This window comes from Myxine glutinosa, chromosome 3, assembly GCF_964187855.1.
Source record: "Myxine glutinosa chromosome 3, kmMyxGlut1.1, whole genome shotgun sequence".
NCBI lineage: Eukaryota > Metazoa > Chordata > Myxini > Myxiniformes > Myxinidae > Myxine > Myxine glutinosa.
The window spans coordinates 41,400,550-41,420,513 of NC_136263.1; the positions used below are offsets into that span (position 1 = coordinate 41,400,550).

At 41.4% G+C, this 19,964-nt stretch overlaps 1 protein-coding gene across 4 annotated transcripts in view; it reads left to right on the plus strand.

Moving 5' to 3' along the window:
• The window catches only part of LOC137423650 (ectonucleoside triphosphate diphosphohydrolase 1), a 122,338-nt gene that overhangs the window by 37,877 nt on the left and 64,497 nt on the right, over positions 1-19,964 (plus strand). The window contains exon 1 of one of the 4 annotated variants that reach the window (XM_068111017.2): positions 11,357-11,507. The exons of the other annotated variants lie outside the window; for them this stretch is intronic. Coding sequence (XP_067967118.2) covers positions 11,468-11,507 — 40 coding nt within the window. The 5' untranslated portion in view covers positions 11,357-11,467. Of the gene's footprint in view, positions 1-11,356; positions 11,508-19,964 lie in introns of those variants that run through there. 4 annotated transcript variants of the gene reach the window in all.

Below are 19,964 nucleotides of genomic sequence, written 5' to 3' on the forward strand. Positions count from 1 at the left end.
TCTCCTCTCTCCTTCCCTGTGCCCACATAACAGTCAACACATTCAAAACGGCAGTTGGAATACATTTTGCCGATTTTCTCAAATTTAGCTGAAACTGAGACTTCAACCACCCAGCGACTGTGATGGTGAATTTGAGTGGAGATAAAGCTGTGAGGGAGACTCAATGAACTTTATGTTACAGGCCTTTAAATTTTCATTTCATTCTATAAACGGTAACTTTCATTGAATTTTCTTCGTTTTTTTTCAACTGAGTCTAAAACCATGTTAGCGACTGTGAAAAATGAAATGAGATATCGAATTAGAGTTAAGATAAAACTGTGAGAGAGAGAGCAACACACCACGGGCCTAACAAAAGAGGCCTCAAAGCTATGCGAGTCAACAAAATGGTGGATATTTGTTTTTGAAGCCCCTCCCAGACCGGGTATAGCCACACCCCCGGACAGACTCACAGACAGACAGACTCACAGACACTCACAGAATCACCTACGGATAATATTATATATATATATATATATATATATATATATATATATATATATATATATATATATATATATATATATATATATATATATATATATATATATATGACGAGGATGGCTGTCTGTTCGTCCGTTCACAGTTACGCTGATTGGCTGTGTGAAGCTAGGTGCACTGTGATTAGCTCCTGGAAAATAATATTGTATAGGCTTATTAAAAGCTGATATTCAAAATCTGATTCAATATTTTCATGATCGGAACTGCTGGTCCAATTAATTATGTCCAAATCCAGAGTGAAATCGGAAAATAATTTGGGGAAAAACTTTTTTTTTAACCCGATATATAATTAAATAATCCACTCTAAGGGATGTGAGGCAAAACTGCTCCAAACAGAAGTGTTATATTCACAATCGCCATGAGTTCCCTATAACTTTTTTCTTCGGTGTGAAAAAGACTAACAGGGACTTTTAAAAGCATCATCAAATGTCTAAAGGTTGCAGCCCGGCCGGCTTCACAGGTGTTCTGAAGTACACAGTTGAGAGAGGCTTCAATCCTCCCGGTCTATAGGATAATTCCTTTATGGCTCATTGGAATTGAAATCAATCCAAGCAATGTATACATGATGCAATATGTATGCACATAAGCAATATAAATGTTTTGGCTTCATTACATAACCCAAGTTGTTTTTTTTTCAAGGCATCGAGCAATCAAGCCAGCATTCTAAGCCTATGCACCGCCCGCATTTTTTTTTTTGGAAGCGAATGAGGCTGTGCTTATACATGGCCCACATTATTTTTATTACTTCTGAAGCAATCGAGGCTGTGCTTATACACCATTGGTTTGTGCATTTCACCTTTATGCCTGAAGCACACCAAAGAAATCCCGCCGACCATTTTGACCATTCATGTTTACAATCCCACTTCGACCCATACCCGTTTCCCATTGCCTTATTGCAAATATTTCATCAGACATAATCCATAACTTTGTGTGTATATAGGCCGAGAAAAATATATTTGCGGTCTCTGGTCAGTGCGCGCATCGATTTTGACCCTGCGCGTCAACATTTTTTTTTTTTCCAACGGTACCTACAAGTACAACAGCGCGCGCCTGTTGTTGCCGGGCCGGCGCGCTATCTCGGGAAATACGGGTCTGTGAAGGTCGCCATTGGTATCGACGTTCGCGCACGGTTCTCCCCTACAAAACTACGTTTAGGTTAGGAATTTTCATATCCAAAGATTCCAAAGATATGAGTAGTTTTGTGTGCCGTGACGTCATGAATCCAATCGGCTGGATATTGTCATTTATTGAAACGAACACGTTCTTTGTCGGGTTCGTGTGAAGCAACCAGAAGGCCTAGAGAGCTGCGGGTGGTCTCGTTAGTTAGGCCTGGATCCTATCTCGTTTGTCATGAATTTGTAGGTGTCTGTGATAATCTGGTGGACTGGGAGAAGAGATCGTGGGAAACCATCAGCCTGTTAGACCACTTGCGCATGCGCAGTGTTGACGCGATCGAGGCATTGGAATGTTTGATGGTACTTCGAGGCAGACTCGGCGTCAGAACAAATCTAATCGGGGGGCATTAGGGTAACCACGGGGGAGGGGGGGGGGGGGGCACAAACTGCCGTTCGATAACTCAATCTATGATGTAAATGCTTGATAGTAAGAGTTTGCCCTCAACAACCAGCACACCAACCCAGTTCGAATTTAAAAACATGCTGCAAAGTCACACACACACACACACACACACACACACACACACACACACACACACACACACACACACACACACACACACACACACATGCGCGCACACACACACACACACACACACACACACACACACACACAATAAAGCCTACGTGCAAGCCACGTCTTTCTCTTTCTCTTTCTCTCTGTCGCTCTCTCCCTCTCTCACACACACTGCACTGTGCGTCATTAGAACATCATTTGAAATAGACTGTATACTCCACTCTTAAAAAGCAGACAGACCCAAAAATCATTCAACATTTTGCATAATAATCATGAAAACCAAGGCTGACTTCCTAGTTAGGCAGTTAAGAGGAAGCATCGTTCATTTTTTCAGGAAAGCACCAACTTTGGCACAGATGTAGTATGGACCTATACAATTGTTTTCCTGAGGGGCGCCCAAAAATTCAGAAAATTCAAAAAATCTTTAAAAATGTCCTGGATGCCGTGAAAAAGGGGAGAAAACGGGTATTGATTCGAACTGTAGATTTTGATATTGTGGTCTCCGCAATAGCACACTACTTTACCTACCAGTCACACGGTGTGGAGGAACTCTGGATTGCCATTGACACTGGTAAAAGCTACCGCTACCTTGCCATCCATAAAATTGCCACCGGCCTTGGCCGCAGGAAGTCCGAGTCTTTGCCATTATTTCATGCCTTCACTGGCTGCGACACGGTGTCATTTTTTGCCCAAATTGGGAAAAAGACAGCCTGGAAGGCTTGGGAGGCATACCCCAGCATCACGCAGACCTTTCATGCTCTCGCTTATAGGCCATCTGTGGACGCTATTACTATGGAACTACAGAGCATAGAAAGATACGTTGCCATCCTCCATGACAGGACTACCGAGATAAAGACAGTGAATGACATGCGCCGACACTTGTTCACGAAGAAGGCAAGAACAATTGATCACATTCCCCTAACAGCAGACGCCTTCGAACAACACCTAAAACGTGCATGTTTTCAGGCTGGACACGTATGGAGTCAGGCACTTGTGCCCTGCCCAGAACTTCCATCACCAGCTGATTGGGGCTGGATGAAAACAGGGACTTCTTGGACACCAATTTGGACCACAATACCACTGATACATGAGGCATGTTCAGAGCTTACAAGCTGCCATTGTAAGTCGGCCTGTAAAGGCAACTGTAAATGCTCCAGGGCAAATCTGCCCTGCACATCACTGTGTGACTGCGATGGACAGTGCTTGTAGTACTACGCGTCTGTGCGAGAGCCTCCACCTTTCAAGTGCCCACAATATTTTAAGTTAAAACTGCAACTGTGTGTAACTTTGATTAATTAATACCATTCCATTGTTATCAGAGACCAATAAAACAATGTGTATCACTTGGAATTTAAATTTTACCTAAAATACTATGAGAGATTCAAGGAAAATGGAAACACCATGGCGGCCATCTCGAAATTAAAGATGACTAGGGCATGCCCGTACTATATATATATCTAAAATTATATCCCCCCCCCTCTATTTACATGAAATGGTTTGGTCCATTCGCAAAGCCAGTAACGACCACAGAACCCCCCCCTCTATTTACATGAAATGGTTTGGTCCATTCCCAAAGGCAAAGCGAACGGCGAACGGCTAAATCGCCATAGCTCGGTAACTACTTGTCCGATTAATATGAAACCTTGAAAAGGCACATCCTCAGGTCCCCAGCAATATATCTGGCAATTTTAATTGAATTACTATCCGTAATGGCGCACGCGCTCACATGGCGCACGCTGGCGTAATGGCGTAATGGCGCACGCTCACATCGGCCACGCCTACGCAACAACGTGTTCTGTGATTGGCTGGCCTACCCCGCAACCTGTTCTGTGATTAGTTTGGTAAATAAATCGCCATAGCTCGGTAACTGCTTGTCCGATTAATATGAAACCTTGAAAAGGCACATCCTCGGGTCCCCAGCAATATACCTGGCAAGTTTCAAGTATATCGGACCCGTGGTTGTCGAGAAACAGCGGTCGCATACACACAGACATACACACAGACATACACACAGACACACAGACACACAGAGATTACTGCAATTATAGATAGATGGATGCCAATCTCTATGCAATTGATCCCATTGGATTCAGAGACCATGAAAACATGGGGTAAGACACTGGAACTGTGGTGTTATCACTCATAGTATAGAAGTTATTGAGGGAAATAGGTCACAGAGGGCGGTCATGTTGAAATTCAATATGGCGGCCACCAGGGGTTCTGAATTTTTGGGCGCCCCTCAGGAAAACAATTGTATAGGTCCATACTACATCTGTGCGAAATTTGGTGCTTTACTGAAAAAATGAACCATACGCCATATTTTTCGGTCTTAACTGCCTAAGTAAAGTAAGTTTGGCACCAAAGGCTTGGCCTGGGGATGGGGGTTCGGGGGGGGCACAATAATTCATTTGGGGGGGGGCATGGCCCGCGAATGCCCTCCGATGACACCCACCCTGCTTCGAGGCGATCTCGAGAATGAAATGGCAGTCTATAATATGCTTGAAGAACTTAATGATTTTCAAAATAAATACATTTTAAAATAACTTATTAAGCTTGTGTTCGTTATTTACAAAAAGGTTTACCAGTACCAGTCCCATTGGCTGTCTTTAATTTCTCTCTGGACGGCGCCACGGCAGATGAGGAGGACCGCAAGGCATGAGGACACAAAAAACACCTGTATATGTACAATTCATGCTTTTCAAAAAGAAAAAAAGAAAGAAAAAAAAACCACATCGCCGCATCAATTCTGGAACTTTGATCTGACCAGAGACCAGCAATATATTTTTTTCGGCCTAATCCTCCGTGATTTGTTGATATATTTAATTATTAGATTTTTTTTACACCATTGTTTTATTTTATTTTATTTCTGGCCAGGGACACCAGTAGCGATTTTTTTCGATTCGGATTCCGATTTTTGTGCCAACTTTTGTTGCTCCCGTGAACGTCATTGTCTGTTCTGTGTTCTTGTTCTTCCACGATCCTTTGATGTATAAAAAATACAAAAGTCCAGTGTTATTTTATTGTGCTTCTCTATATTAATATTGATTGTTTATTAATAAAGTAGTGCCACAAGTGTGTAAGATCTCTGTCTATGTAACAACTGTTATTGACACGGGTCCCAACGGAGTTTTCTATGTATGTCCGCACACTGCGACATCTTCTTCTTCTTTACTGGCAATGTATTTCGTTCCCACAAACGTCTGTTTGCGGATTTGAACTCCAGCCCCTGTCCTATACCTTCACCCAATTATCTTCGTTACTTGATTGAAAAAAACCGTTGGCATGGTTATGTATTCCGTTCGAACGTGCGTGAAGATGAGTGGAGAAGAGAGGGGAGACAGGAGTTGGAGGGGGAAGACAGGGCACGGAAACGGGATTGTGTTATGGAGGGGAGGAGAGACAGCAGTGGGGGAGAGAGGGGATGAAGTAAGGGAGGAAGCGTGGATTGGGGGAGAGAGACTCTTGCTTTTTTTCTGAGCACAAGCTGCCATTTTGTCTGAATCGCACTGTTGCTTCACCCTTAGAGCGTGCAGCAAATTTTATTGGTCGAGATGATGTAAAAGTTTGCCAAAGTACTGCTAAACAGAAGGTTTTCGGAAGAGTAAACAATGTGATTTGTGTTCTACAGTGTTCAAATATATCATTCAATTGAGATAAAATACGTTTTAAAGGCTGTATAAAAAACCCAAGCAATTATTCAGAAGTTTACCGCCGCTGAATGCATCCTCTTTTACACTGCCTTATTTAACACATTAAAATTAATTATTCGTGGCTGTTGTTTGTGTCCCTTATAATCCTACAACCAGTAAGTTTCCTGTTTGGAATGATTTTCAATTTTGTTTGATTGCCAGACAGTCTAAAACAATGGAGTAACTGCTAAAATACAGTTTTAGCTTTAATTGTTTTAGTTTAATAAGTTTTAGCTTTAATTTAAAATACAGTAAAATACATCTGGCTTTTTTCCGACATCTTTGTTCTTTGTTCCTTTCCCAAGTCTTTCTACATTTTCACATTTCCCTTTTTCTATTATTTTATCGATTTTACTCTTTACTTCTCTTTCTTTATCTATTTGTCAAGTAGAAGTGGATTCTTGCAGAAGGGTTTCTGTCAGGTTCATTTGGCTGCGCCTGGATGGGCTTGAGGGTAGAGGAGTAGCAGCTGAAACCCAAATCCAATCCAGGTTCCTCCTGATGACTCCATCTTTGCTCTTTACTTATTCGGGTTCCTCCTGATGACTCCAATGCAGTATTTGGTCTTACGTTTGATTACCTTACTCATGTGTGAGCTTGCGCACTCGGGACGAGGCTCCATACAATTTGCCAAATTCACAGCCAAAGTACTGCAAAACTGCAGGTTCCCATCGCAATGATATCCCATCGAGGTTATATATGCGAGTTTAATGGTAGTTGTGACAAAATTCCAAGGTAAATATACAAGGCCACCCTAGTAAGTTGTATATTATTTATGGTCGAGTCACTTATACATGAGTAAGGACAAACCATTGAAACATTGTAATTTAAAAATCATGACTTCCTGGCTATGTTATATCACATCCTATGCTGCTTGAATATTGCTTAAATTGTGAGATGATAATCTTTATATAGGTCATTCATAAATCTACACCTATCACTTATCTATCTATAATTCCAGTAATCTCTGTGTGTGTGTATGCGACCGCTGTTTCTCGACAACTACCGGTCCGATATACTTGAAACTTGCCAGGTATATTGCTGGGGACCCGAGGATGTGCCTTTTCAAGGTTTCATATTAATCGGACAATTACTTACCGAGCTATGTCCAAAAAACGATTCAACCAATCAGAGAGCAGCGAGCTATCGCGTGTGCCGAACGTGGCGAACACACTCTGCCTCGGACGGCACATTTGAGAGCGTATTCATTTATTTCATGTTGGCAAACTATGTTGCCGCTATGTTGGCGTTAAACTATGTTTTAAAACTAATTAAAACCATTTCATGTAAATAGAGGGGGGGGGGGGATTGTCACTGTACTCGCAAGCCGTTCGCCGTTCGCTTTGGCGTTGCGAATGAACCAAAACATTTCATGGACCAAACCATTTCATGTAAAGCGTTCGCCGTTCGCTTTGGCGTTGCGAATGGACCAAAACATTTCATGAACCAAACCATTTCATGTAAATAGAGGGGGGGGATATAATTTTAGATATATATATAGTACGGGCATGCCCTAGTGTTATGAAATACCACCAATGTTTTTCAAAGGCAATAAGCTAAATGCTTACCGGGCCCTCTTTCTGTTGTGGTGATGCTCTCGGAATCAGCTTTGCCATGACATATCCTTACACCCCTGGGGTTACGAAAAGATCATGTTTTCTCAGCAGAATGAAGATGTACCCATTACTAGTGCTTTCCTAACATCCCTGAGCGGTGATACAAAGTGAGCCATATAGTTTTATTTGGGCACATTATGCCTGAGTGATGGCCCCCTTTGATGCAGCAGTGCAACTGAGGTTGTGGCAGATTTTCTAAAGAGGATTTTATTTTGAGAAAAGTAATTGCTTAGGGAATTGTTTGAATCCTTATTCTTGAATGGTTTAAAATGTATCCTCAGATCATAAATCATTTGTATAAACATTGCTGGTGATTCATCAAACCCACTTAATGTATCTGTCGGTGTTCCTCAGGGATCTGTTCTTGTTCCACTTTTGTTTTCTCTTTATCTTCATCCACTTGGTGTACAATATTACAGAATTTTATCATCATCTTTCATTGTTAGGGTTAGGGGGACCGCAAGGCTAACCCCCGCTCTAGCAGGGAAAATGGCCTTTAAAATGCATGTTGTTGTTGTTGTTTCATTGCTGGAGCTGATTATTCCCAGATATACTTGTCCATTGACTCTGATGATATGTGTTCTTTTTACAACTCTGAATTCCTGTCTGATGGGAATTCAACACAGGTGTCCATTACCCCCCTCAAACTCACTGCTGCTCATATTGACTGCTGGTCATTTGCCTCATCTCGATTTTTCAAAAGAATCGCCCCTGGATAGTCAAACTTGGGAATCACTGCTGATTGCTGCTTTTTATGGATTAAATTCCTTCAGGAGAGGAGCAGAACAGGAAGCTGTTCACCTCTTCTATGGGGCACTCCTCCATCCATACTTAGCCATAAATTGATGTGTTATATTCTGTTCCCTTTTGTTCTGTTAAGTTCTGTTCCCTTTTGTTCTGTTAAGTTCTGTTCCCTTTTGTTCTGTTAAGTTCTGTTCTCTTTTGTTCTGTTAAGTTCTGTTCTCTTTTGTTCTGTTAAGTTATGTTCTCTTTTGTTCTGTTAAGTTATGTTCTCTTTTTTTGTTACATTCTGTTCTCTTTTGTTCTGTTAAGTTCTGTTATGAGCTGAAGACTCGCCATGTTCCCCTATGGGACAGCATCAGCATTGTGGGTATGACTCCCAATAAAGCCAGAAGACGGATTTTGGAGCCATGGCATGTGGAGGAAACTGTTACATCACTCACGGATGTGGTGGTGGACTTGCCATGAGCGTTTGGCCCACTCATTCAGAAACGCACCAGGGATTTCATCAACGTGTATTACCCTGCATATAACTAGTACCCAGTTTAAATTTACATTGATTTGCATTGTTACATATCATATTCATCCCCACATCTACCCTTCCCCCTCTTCCAACACTTTGTCACATTTGTTCAGTTGTATCAGGCCATTACAATCATGTTTGTTTGTATTACATCAATTTCGCTTTATTGTTTTGCATTACAACTTGATTTTGTAATGGTGTTGGGCTAGCGGCTAGGGTGCCAGCTTAGGATAAACCAAGGATCCTTGGTTCGAATCCCGGTCGATCGCTGAATTAACGCCAGAGGGGTTGACTCAGCCTGTTCATCCTTCCGAGGTCGGCAAATTGAGTACCAGTTTGCTGGTAATTCCCTGCTTGTCGTAAAAAGGCGACAAAAAGGGTTGGCGTCAGGAAGGGCATCCGGCTGTAAAACATTGCTTCAAAAAGGGGACCAAAAAACAACAACAACCACGGTCCCCAAAAAGGCCAACCCCCGCTTTGTGGGGAAAAATGGCCTCTAAACGGTGGTTTTTATTACAACTATCCTCTAAAACATAGGGTCAGGGTTAGGGTTGTTAGTGTTAGGGTTAGGGTTGTTAGGGTTATGGTTGGGGTTGTTAGGGTTGGGGTTGTTAGGGTTAGGTTTAGGGTCCCCTCACTGTGTTTGAAAAGTTGTTAGGGTTAGGGTTGTTAAGGTTCGGGTTAGGGTTGTTAGGGTTAGGGTTAGGGTTCCCTCATATCACTGTGTTTCAAAAGCTGCTGATTGGTAATTTTGCATTTTGATTTCTCTTTTGCTGATGCAATATAGTCAGTCACCTTATTGTCCCTTCCAGTAATCTTTAAAATCAACATGACCATTCGGATAATCATGGAGTAACACACAATTTTTATAATAGCTATATTTTTCCCTGTGTGTAAATAAATTGAACCACCACCGCCCAATGGTGCACCACCACGTTAAATTGGCCAGCGTTTCCATCTCAGCAACACATATGAAGCAGCGGGAGGCAAAGATAAATTTGTCAGCGGTGTATTTGCTTCATCCTCTGTTTGGTCTGCCTGTATTCTCTGTGCACCACATTACCGTACAACAGAAGCATGGTGTATCACATCAGCAGATCTGTCTAATATGCCTATAGCATGGTGTCTGAAGGTGTGGCTATTAGGTTGACTGGTTAAAGCGATTTCGTTCTCCTTTGACTGGCATGCGCTTAATTCCAATGGCTGCTCACTCTTGTCAATCTGCACTTGGCAAGCATGATGCACACTTCTTTAATTTGTAAATCTAAAAATATATATCAAACGCCCTTCAATACAAGTTGAGGTAGGCCTTTGTCCTGCTGTGGATTTTAATTGGCTGGTTTATGCTCTTTATGGGGTCTTTATGGGAGCGGTAATGTTATCAAAAATATAATTATTTCATTCTTCACTCCTGCATTCAAAGGAAACCATAGCTGGGGCAGATAAAGTTGATTTAGGACTCCTCCATAAGTCTTACATCATTGTAAAATAGAAAAATCAAATCTTGCTCTGCAGCCAGCACTTTTAAAGTATCCATCAATCATATTGTCCAGTATTTGAAAGTAAAGTGATGATACTACTGTAAGGCCGCCACCATTCCAAACTGAAATTGGATAATTAAAAACATTCTCGTGAAGTACAGAACCATAACATGTGGAGGCATTTGGGTGAAGGGGGTGAAAACAGTTCCTAAACTGTGTCTCATTTACTGTGTAAACAAATAGCATGCACGAGGTGAAATGAAAATGTGTGGTGTTGGTCAGGGAAGGTTTTTCACCCCCAAGTCTTGGACTATTTACTCAAAGGTAACTACGGTCTCTGCTATCCCGTCGGACTAGATTTAGATCCATAACCACCCTTGTGTTCCTAAATGTTAACTGTGCCAAAGAAATCCTCAACTGTGCCAATTGGCAAGGCCCTCTTGGGACATTCTCCAATAATTGGCATCCTGCAGCACCCAGGAACCTCATTGTCATAGAGACAGTGTTGATGCTTTCACAGAGCTAACAAATTCAAGGAAATACGGTGCAGTACTGTTCAAGGAAACTTCGACATGGGCAGGAGGCCATTTGGTCCACCACCATGCCTGCTTGTTGGTCGTGCTAATTATACTAGACAGTTGAACCCAGACTAAAACAGCTCACTACCAACCATGCTGCGACTAATTGGGCTATCAGTGATTCACCCCCAACAACAATAGACATTGCCCTCCTAGTGTTCGCTGTGTTGGGTGGTAGGGGTGGTAAACCTAGGCTGCTACAGTATGGTTGTTGTGGCTTAAGTTTTCCCTGTAAGCCCCTTGCTCCAACATCTATATCACTGCGGGCGGACCTTCTGCGGGTCCTCCCCGTGTTCTCTTCAAACCGCCGTGACATCATTCCGTGGGGAAGTACTTGGTTTCAATTCATGTGGATTAGGCTACATGGCAGGGATTGACCTCTGAGGTCCATGGTGGGGGCTTTCCGCACGGCACACCATGAGCCTGTGCCACTTCCTCCCCTCACTAGTCAAGCGCTGTTAGCCAATGGTTGTGGCTGTTCACGCCATTCACATAAAAAAGGAAGCGAGATCCTATCAAATGGAATTTCATCACCCAAAATGAACGAGGTCACACGATAAAGCACGCGGAAGAAGAGTCCGCCATTCGGACTGATCCCAATGGTTTCGACATGCAGGAATTGGTTCTGGACGTTGGAGATGGTAATTCAGGTAACAGCCCGGTAATGACTTATCGTCTTAAACCTTTGACCGTCGTCGTTTTTGCTTTGATGACCATCTGTTTCCATTTATTGGTCCTGTTTGCTCGTTGCTTGCATGGTCTCCGTCCTCTCTCTCTCTCATCCGGTCCACGCGGCCAGTCCACTGGAGTTTCATTTTAATTCATGGTTCTTTGTTACTGATAGCCGCTCACCTTTGTTTTCACGATATGCCTCCACCCATAATGTCTCTCTAATAGTATATCATTTCAGCTTCAGTTAACATTTCGCCATGGAAAACTTTCTGAACTCAAACATAGTGAATTTGAAACTTTCTGCCTGTAATGACTTTCCTTCAATTGTGCCATACCTTATCATCAGAGTCTTTTGTAATGTCGCTCTACTGGCCCAAGGAATAATGAGTCGGCTAATTGCAGCAAGGTAAACCTTAAAAATTGGAGCACTCGCCACAATTAGGCTGCGATAATAAGGTACGATTCTGCCTTGCCTTCCTTATATTATGCTCCCGAAGCCGGTGTTAGTCTTTGACATGACGAGTCAGAGTCAAAATAAACATTTTTCAACAATGTATTTTTATTTACTTTTTAACCCTTTAACTTTTTTTTACCCCTAATGATTCACCGCCGTATTTGCAAACTTTCAAAAGTAACCAAAATCTTTGTAAAACGTCTTTTTTGGGGCAGTGGGGGGATTTATGACAGATCGATGATAGCGGTGACTGTGGGGGTGGAGGGTACGAGACTTGCTTGCTGTTACTAGGACGACCCATAATACAACGTTAACAGCCCTAATCATTTGGACCTTCTTGTGATGTCTGCCCGGGTAACGTTTTTTTCACCGAAGTCTTTCATGAACCGGCTGGCCAGGCCTGACGTTCAACTGAAGGTGGCAGGAATTAGTAATTTGTTCAGGATGCCAGCGATAACTCACCTACTCTTCACAAAAGACACCGAGGGATATTTAACGTCCACGAATGACTAATTCTGACAGGTGGGTTAGTGCTATACCTGAAATGACTTCTCAATCTTGGCAAGTTGAGCTTCCGGGTGGAGTCCGAGCCATCACGTTTGGTTGTCAATTCGGAAAATAATTTGGATATTTTCCTGTTACATGAAAATAAGTAATTGCAGTATTTTGTAAGTGTGTGCAGTGGAAATGTGTGTTAGTATATGAATCGGATGAGCTATAGAATGGTCATGTTGTTTCTCTTTGTGAATTCTGAAGCGAAATGTTGCTGTAACCAGGCACTGTAACTGTTACCACTGGTCTCATGGTGTGGTTATCTCTGGGTTAACTCCGATTGGTTGTTGTTGTTGTTGTCATTGTGGTCGTCTCTCCATGTACTTTTATATATTTTTATAGCGCTTTGAGAAATATTACTACATATCATTTTGTGTGCTCCTTTCTTTTCCTTCAAAAGGGTTCCTGCTTTTATAGAATAATAAATGTTTCCATTTCAACTGCTTTTTGAAGAAACAATTGGCACTTCTTCAAACATGGAAAGAGGCTTTTAAGATCAGCAAGTTTGTGATTAAACAAACACAGTTTTGGTGAAAGTAAATTACCTTTCCTTTCCAACCAAGTAAATCGATTATTACCTTTCCAACAGTGCAATTTTTAGCTTACCTGGAGCGTAGTTCCGTGGAGCTTATGCGATGGCGCATCGTCAGTCCGTCCATCCGTAAACACTTGCAACTTCTTCTCCGAAACCGCTGATGGGATAGTGACCAAACTTGACACAAATTATATGTGGCATGTTTCAACTCAAGTTTGTTCATGGCATTAAAAAAGTGGGGTGTAAGGGGGTCTACCAGAGGTCAAAGTGGATCCAGGTTTGGCCACCCGAAGTAGGTATTTGCTCTTTTCTCTGAAACTACACTCACCATATTGATGAAACTTGGCCATAGCCTTCATCACCCGTGATGTATCAACGTTTCTTCACGGCATTAAAAAATCAGGCTTCAAGGGGATTTGTGGGGGTGGAGAGTGTGACCCCCTAAAATAGGTACTTGCTCTCTTCTCTGAAACGACACACACAATTTTGATGAAACCTGACCACAACATTCAACACGCGTGGTGTACCAATGTTTGTTCAAGGCATGATAAAAATCTGGGTCTGAGGAGGTATATGGGGTGGGGGTTGCCCCCCTCAAATAGATATTTTTTTGTTTGTTTGTTTAAAGTCTTATGATTATGTTAGTATGACTTTTACATGCTGCCCTGTCTTCTAGCAACCATTGAAATTGGTTTAAAATACCGTTAGTCAGTGTAGGATACTGCTTTATTCTACCAGGTGAGCGCCCAGGGGTATTTCCCCTATTTTATTTATTTTTCTACGAGAGCAGAAACCCTTTAGAATGAAGCTCGGCCGAGATCGGCTCCTTTTATATATAGACAAGCAGGAACCCATCGTAGTAATACCACGACATAAAAAAGGAATCTTTTTATTCTTGCACTTGTTGAAAGTGCTCAAAATGAGAGGTTATATATTTCCTAACAGCATTTTTTTATTTATCAGGAGCTATCGAGGCAATGCTCTGTTGCCTATATACACTCGGGCTCAATTTTTTTCTGATTAATAATACATATATATATATATATAATTTTCCCATAGGTTTGGATTAATTTGAAGCAAATTTGCCTTTTTTTTTTCTCTCCAAGGAGCATTTCCGTGTTTCAGTGTTCGACAAACAAACCACATGTACAGTGCCTCCAGGGAATAACCAATCAGCTCGCACCTAATCAATTACCCCAGGTGGCTAGGATTATATAAACAAATTGACTCCTCCCATGCTCTTCTAGCTGAAGAAAGCTGCATAACTGCAACCATGAAGGCTACACAAGATATAAGCCCTTTGCTGTTTCAAACTCTTCACAGAGTCCCTCCACAGCTGTAACGACATTTACACTTAGGTAACACAAGAAAACCCAATGCTAGACCCCCCTCAGCTGTAAGACCGGTTTCATCACTTATTGGCGAGTCGCCAGAAAAGGATTATATAACAAAATGACTCCTCCGATGCTCGTCTAGCTCTTCTATGAGGTGAGAGCTGATTGGTTATTCCCTCTATTCGCATGAGAGATGTGGGTGGGTCTTTGGTTTTTATTTGTAGGTTGACTACTCGACATTTTCTCATGGTACTTGTTTGGAAACCTCGATGGTACGCGTTTCTGTCTATGCTGTCGCTGATGATTCTCCAATAGGCGATGGAACCGGTTGAGCAGATGAGGGGGTGTGTAGCATTGGGTTTCTCTTGTATGTACAATGTAGAACAATATCTCAAAAAGTTATGGACGGATTATGACAAAACCAAATGAGTTGTTTAGGCGACAAGAACAAGCAATTAAATTTTGGTTCAGGTCCGAATCCAGATCGGGCCTATCAGTGGGATACAAAACATAAACTGTTGAGCCTGGTGGAGGTTTGCTCTCTAACGAGTGCCGTTGCAGTTATTGCTGAGTCTGAGTTGCAGCACAACTTAAACGTCATTATCAATGTTCATCCATTCTTCCACAACCTCTTCACCTAGAATCTTGGCTTCATCACACGACATTACGAATGATTCGTTTTTATCTCAAAATTATAGTTTTAGCTTGAAAAATTGGTGGATTTTATATTTTAGGATCTTTAGGATAAAACTGGATTTTAGGATTCAGGATTTGTGGTTGGTTACCTCTACCTCATATCATGCAAATTTGTTTATTGATGGGTTAAACATATGATATTAGTTGCTTAAGCTCAATAGTTTAATAAGCAAAAAGGAAGAAGAGAGGTGGAATCTGAAGAAAGCAATCGTCGTATCCAAGTTGCCAAGTGGATTGTCTGAACTCTAGCCTTAGCTAATGCTCTCCTTGTGTGCCACATCCTTTGGATGTAATGATTTCCTTACTATCTCTTCTTGTTGCTATGTGCCACCCATGTGCAGCAACAAATAATAAGCGATAGTAAGGAGCAAAAATAGATGCATTGCTGCTGCTCCTAATTCTTCAGCAACACAATATGATGAACCCTCTTTTGGAGGAGCAATGGAGCAGGAGGGAGTGCCCAGGGATCAATATGAAGGTAGTGCCTTCAGAAAGTATTCACACCCCTTGACTTTTCACATTTTGTGTGTTACAGCCTGAATTTATAATGGATTAAATTGAGATTTTTTGTCACTGATCAACACATAACACCCCATAATGTCAACATGGAATTTTAATTTTAGCATTTTCTACAAAATAATTAAAAATGAAAAGCTGAAATGTCTTGAGTCAATAATTATTCAACCCCTTTGCTATGACATTCCAAATTATGCTCAGGTGCATCCAATTTCCTTTTGTCATCCTTGAGATGTCTCTACAAGTTGATTGGAGTCCACCTGTTGCCAATTCAATTGGATGGGCATGATTTAGAAAGACACCTTTCGATATAAGGTACCACAGTTGACAGCGCATGTCAGAACAGAAACTATACCATGAAGTGGAAGGAATTGTCCGTCGTGAATTGTTAGTTTTAAACAATAACAATAGATCTGGGGAAGGTTGTAAAACAATTTCTGGAGTGTGGAAAGTTCTCAAGAGCACAATAAGCCCCATCATTAGGAAATGGAGAGAATATGGAACTATCCAGACTCTTCCTAGAGCTGGCTGTCTGACCAAACTGAGCAACCGGGCAAGAAGGACATTAGTCACGGAGGTGACCAATAACCCAATGACCACGATGACAAAACTACAGAGTTCCCTGGCTATGGGTTCCCTGGCCCTGAGATGAGAGACCTGCCGGAAGGACACCAGTCTCTGGGTTTTGTTTCTCGGAAGTAAATTATGAAAATCTAGGCTTAATGGGAGAACAGCCAGACGGAAGCCACTCCTGCAAAAAATAACACATGATAACACATCTAGAGTCTGCAAAAAGGAATGTGAAAATCTCTGAGAACATGAGGCAAAATATTATGTGGTCTATTGAGACGATACATGAACTCTTTGGCCTGAATACAAAGCGTTACATCTGGCGGAAACCGAGCACCGCTCATCACCCATCTAACACCATCCCTACAGTGATGTATGGTGGTGGCAGCATCATGTTATGGGGATGCGTTTCAGCAGCAGGGACTGGAAGACTTGTAAGGATAGAGGGAACAATGAATGGAACCAAATACAGGCAAATCCTTGAGGAGAACTTACTTCAGAGTGCAAAAGACCTGAGGGTACAGCGAAGATTTATGTTCCCACAGGACAATGACCCCAAGTATACAGCCAAAGAAACACTGGAATGGCTTCAGAACAAGAACCTGAAAGTCCTTCAGTGGCCCAGCCAAAGCCCAGACTTGAATCTCATTGAGAATCTGTGGAAAGTCTTCAATATTGTGGTTTACTGACACTCCCCATCCAACTTGACAAAGCTTGAGCAAATCTACAAGGAAGAATGGGAGAAACTCCCCAAATCCAGATGTGCAAAGCTAATACAGACACACCCAAGAACACTCAAAACTATTATCACTGCCAAAGGTACTTCCACGAACTATTTTCTCAGGGGGTTGAATACTTATGTAAATTAGATATTTTTGTATTCCATTTTTTATTATTCTGTAAAAGGTTCTCAAAAACAAAATTCCACTTTGACATTATGGGGCATTATGTGTAGATGAGTGACTAAAAAAAATCTTTATTTAATTTAAAAAGTCAAGTGGTGTGAATACTTTCTGAAGGCACTGTGTATATATATATATATATATATATATATATATATATATATATATATATATATATATATATATAAATCAAACATATATGTTCCCTGTCTATCTGAAAATGTAGATTGTAAAGTGAATTGTTTCATACTGTAAGTTGAATCTCAGTGAAGGTAACAACACTCGAAAACATCACATCATGTAAATGTGTAAATTTTTAGATACATTGCTAGTCATCCCGATGACACCAAACGTTTATCATTTTGACCTTTCCTTCACAGAGCAGTCGTAAATGAAATATATTCAAGGCCAAAAACTAGAGTTTATCTTGATAACTCTTTTTGCAACTCTGGAAAATCACATTTTTTTGGTTTGCTTGAAAATGTATATTTTATTTTTTACGTACTATATTACTTGTTTGTTTGTTTTCTGTTGTCATGTGTTCTAACTCAACAGACCTTCAAGAGTGTTGCTCATCGTCACCACATGCTTCATCCCATAATCCCCCCTGCTCTCTTCGACTATCACTGATCCATTGCACTTATGTGCAATGCTCCCTGTTCACCTTTGATCCTCTATCTTTACGGCGTAGCCCATAGGCAGGGGCGCCGTAAGGGGGGGGGGGGGGAAGTTAGGATGATTTCAAGGGCCCTGCACTGACAGGGGCCCTAAAAATTATTGGAACATTAGGTAAAAATTCTCAAAATTAAATTATTAACCTATCATCTTTAATAGAATAATAGACCAATAAAAATAACAGTTCTTTTTCTTTTCTTGTTTTTGGCAAAAAGTAAACATCCAGAGAGCCTCTGTATTGCCCAATCCCCCCTTCTATTTCCATGAAATGGTTTGGTCCTGCCCCCAAACCAGACGCGAACGGCTTGCTCGCAGACAGTGAATTGAGCGTGAGAAGTGCCGGTTCAGCAGCGTCATGTCTCAGCTAAAAAACAAATCTGGGTGTCAAAAAAGAAAAGAAAGAAAAGAAAGACAGGAGAGAGAAAACGATTTATATAAACGATTATATTATTTAAACGATTTATATAATGGTGTGGCTGCCAGAAGCAGCGAACTGCGCAGGCACCTACTCTCTCAGACATGACATGTGCTTGTGTTACTGAAAATAAATTTAAATTTTCGTGGATTTTATTTAGTTTTTTTTTTTCAAGCATTTTGTCTATTTTCTCAGATAAGCAACATATTAATGAATAATGGGCCGACCTAGGTGAAGGATGCCGGGGTCGGTTTTAAGACCCAGTCCGCTACTGCTTGTGTGGGTATCAGACTTGCATCAAATCGTGAATTCCATACTGTATGCAGAAATGTAAGCATTGTTTCAACCTCCTGGCAAAAATGTCGGGGAAAAAATGTGCGCGCGTGTTTCATAGGGGCCCATTGTGATATCTTTTCATGGGGCCAAAAATCCCTGGCGGCGCCCCTGCCCATAGGGCAAAGCCGTCTCGAACAGTTTGTCCGTCTGTATGTTTGTATGTCCCCTCAAACGTATACCAATCAGAGCTGAGGATGTGGTCACATGACAGGGTGATGTGATTACGTCTGATGTCATTACGACGGTGCTGCAGCTGACTCTCTACGCACCGCCATTTTGATTTATTTGCCGTTCGTGCCGAACATATCGTCGAACCTGTCATATATCACAATCGCCATGCTCTACCTTGACGTTTTTCATTCAGTGTGAAACACAAACAAACCGATTGTTAAAATGACCATCAAATATCGAAAGCATCGGCGTTACATCTCTTCCAACAATACGGTACGTACCCAACCCTTGTGGGGTATAATCTAGATTACAGTAGATCTTCCCTCAGTTCTGCAAGTAAAACGTACCTCACATATGTCAGGATTCCTCCAAATTTCTTTGTTTAATGTTATATACAGCATTAGCGACTGTTTAAAAATCGAATCATATGTTTGTGGTTTATAATATTTTACAAGCCCGGCTACGCCGCTGTTAGACTTTCGGTCTTGTTTTATTGTAAACTTGATGGCCTGTAGTCGTTTCGGACCTCCATGAGCCTAGACTTCTGTCCACAAAATATGTAGACAGAGGTTTTTTTTGGCCTACAAAATGTGCAGGGCTTATGCTTATGGTTGTTAGACATTTTTTTGTAAATACATCTACAGCCTTGATCGTAATTATTTTGGTGCATAGGCAAGTAAATGAGTCGGAGAAAATTCGATGCGGTTAATGAGAACGATAAAACATAATTGCCCGCTTTTGTTCAGGAACGAATTGTAAAATTATATTTCAAAGGTCGTTTCCAGACTCTGCATTTGGAAGCTGTTTTTATTCTCAAAATATTTCCCTGCAATGATTTGATCTGAAACCAAAATTAATTTTAAGGAAATGGTTACCAGAGTAATTTCCCCTAATTATTGTTTGAGGTGGAACAAAAATGTTTGCTTTGCCGAGAGATTATTTCATACAAGAGTTATGAATTGTTATAAGGGGCAAACAAAATGCTCTTCAAACCAGGGACTCGATTGTCATGCAGTCTCTTAGGCGGGTAGGAGACAGGAAGTCACCACTGCTCACCACTTGAAGGCAAAAGGAAGGAATGAAATACAGGCAAGAGGTCTGTATTTTCATTAAGAATCAGGTGGCCGCTGGTGAATGTCCTATGCGCTTTTGGAGTTCCCGTTCCGTCAATGGCCACAAAACAGGATCTCATTACGCAGGGTTACTCCACAATCAATGGGTGTGGAAGAAGAAGAAGAAGAAGAGAACACCACCGCATTCGAGGTGAAACAGATAAATA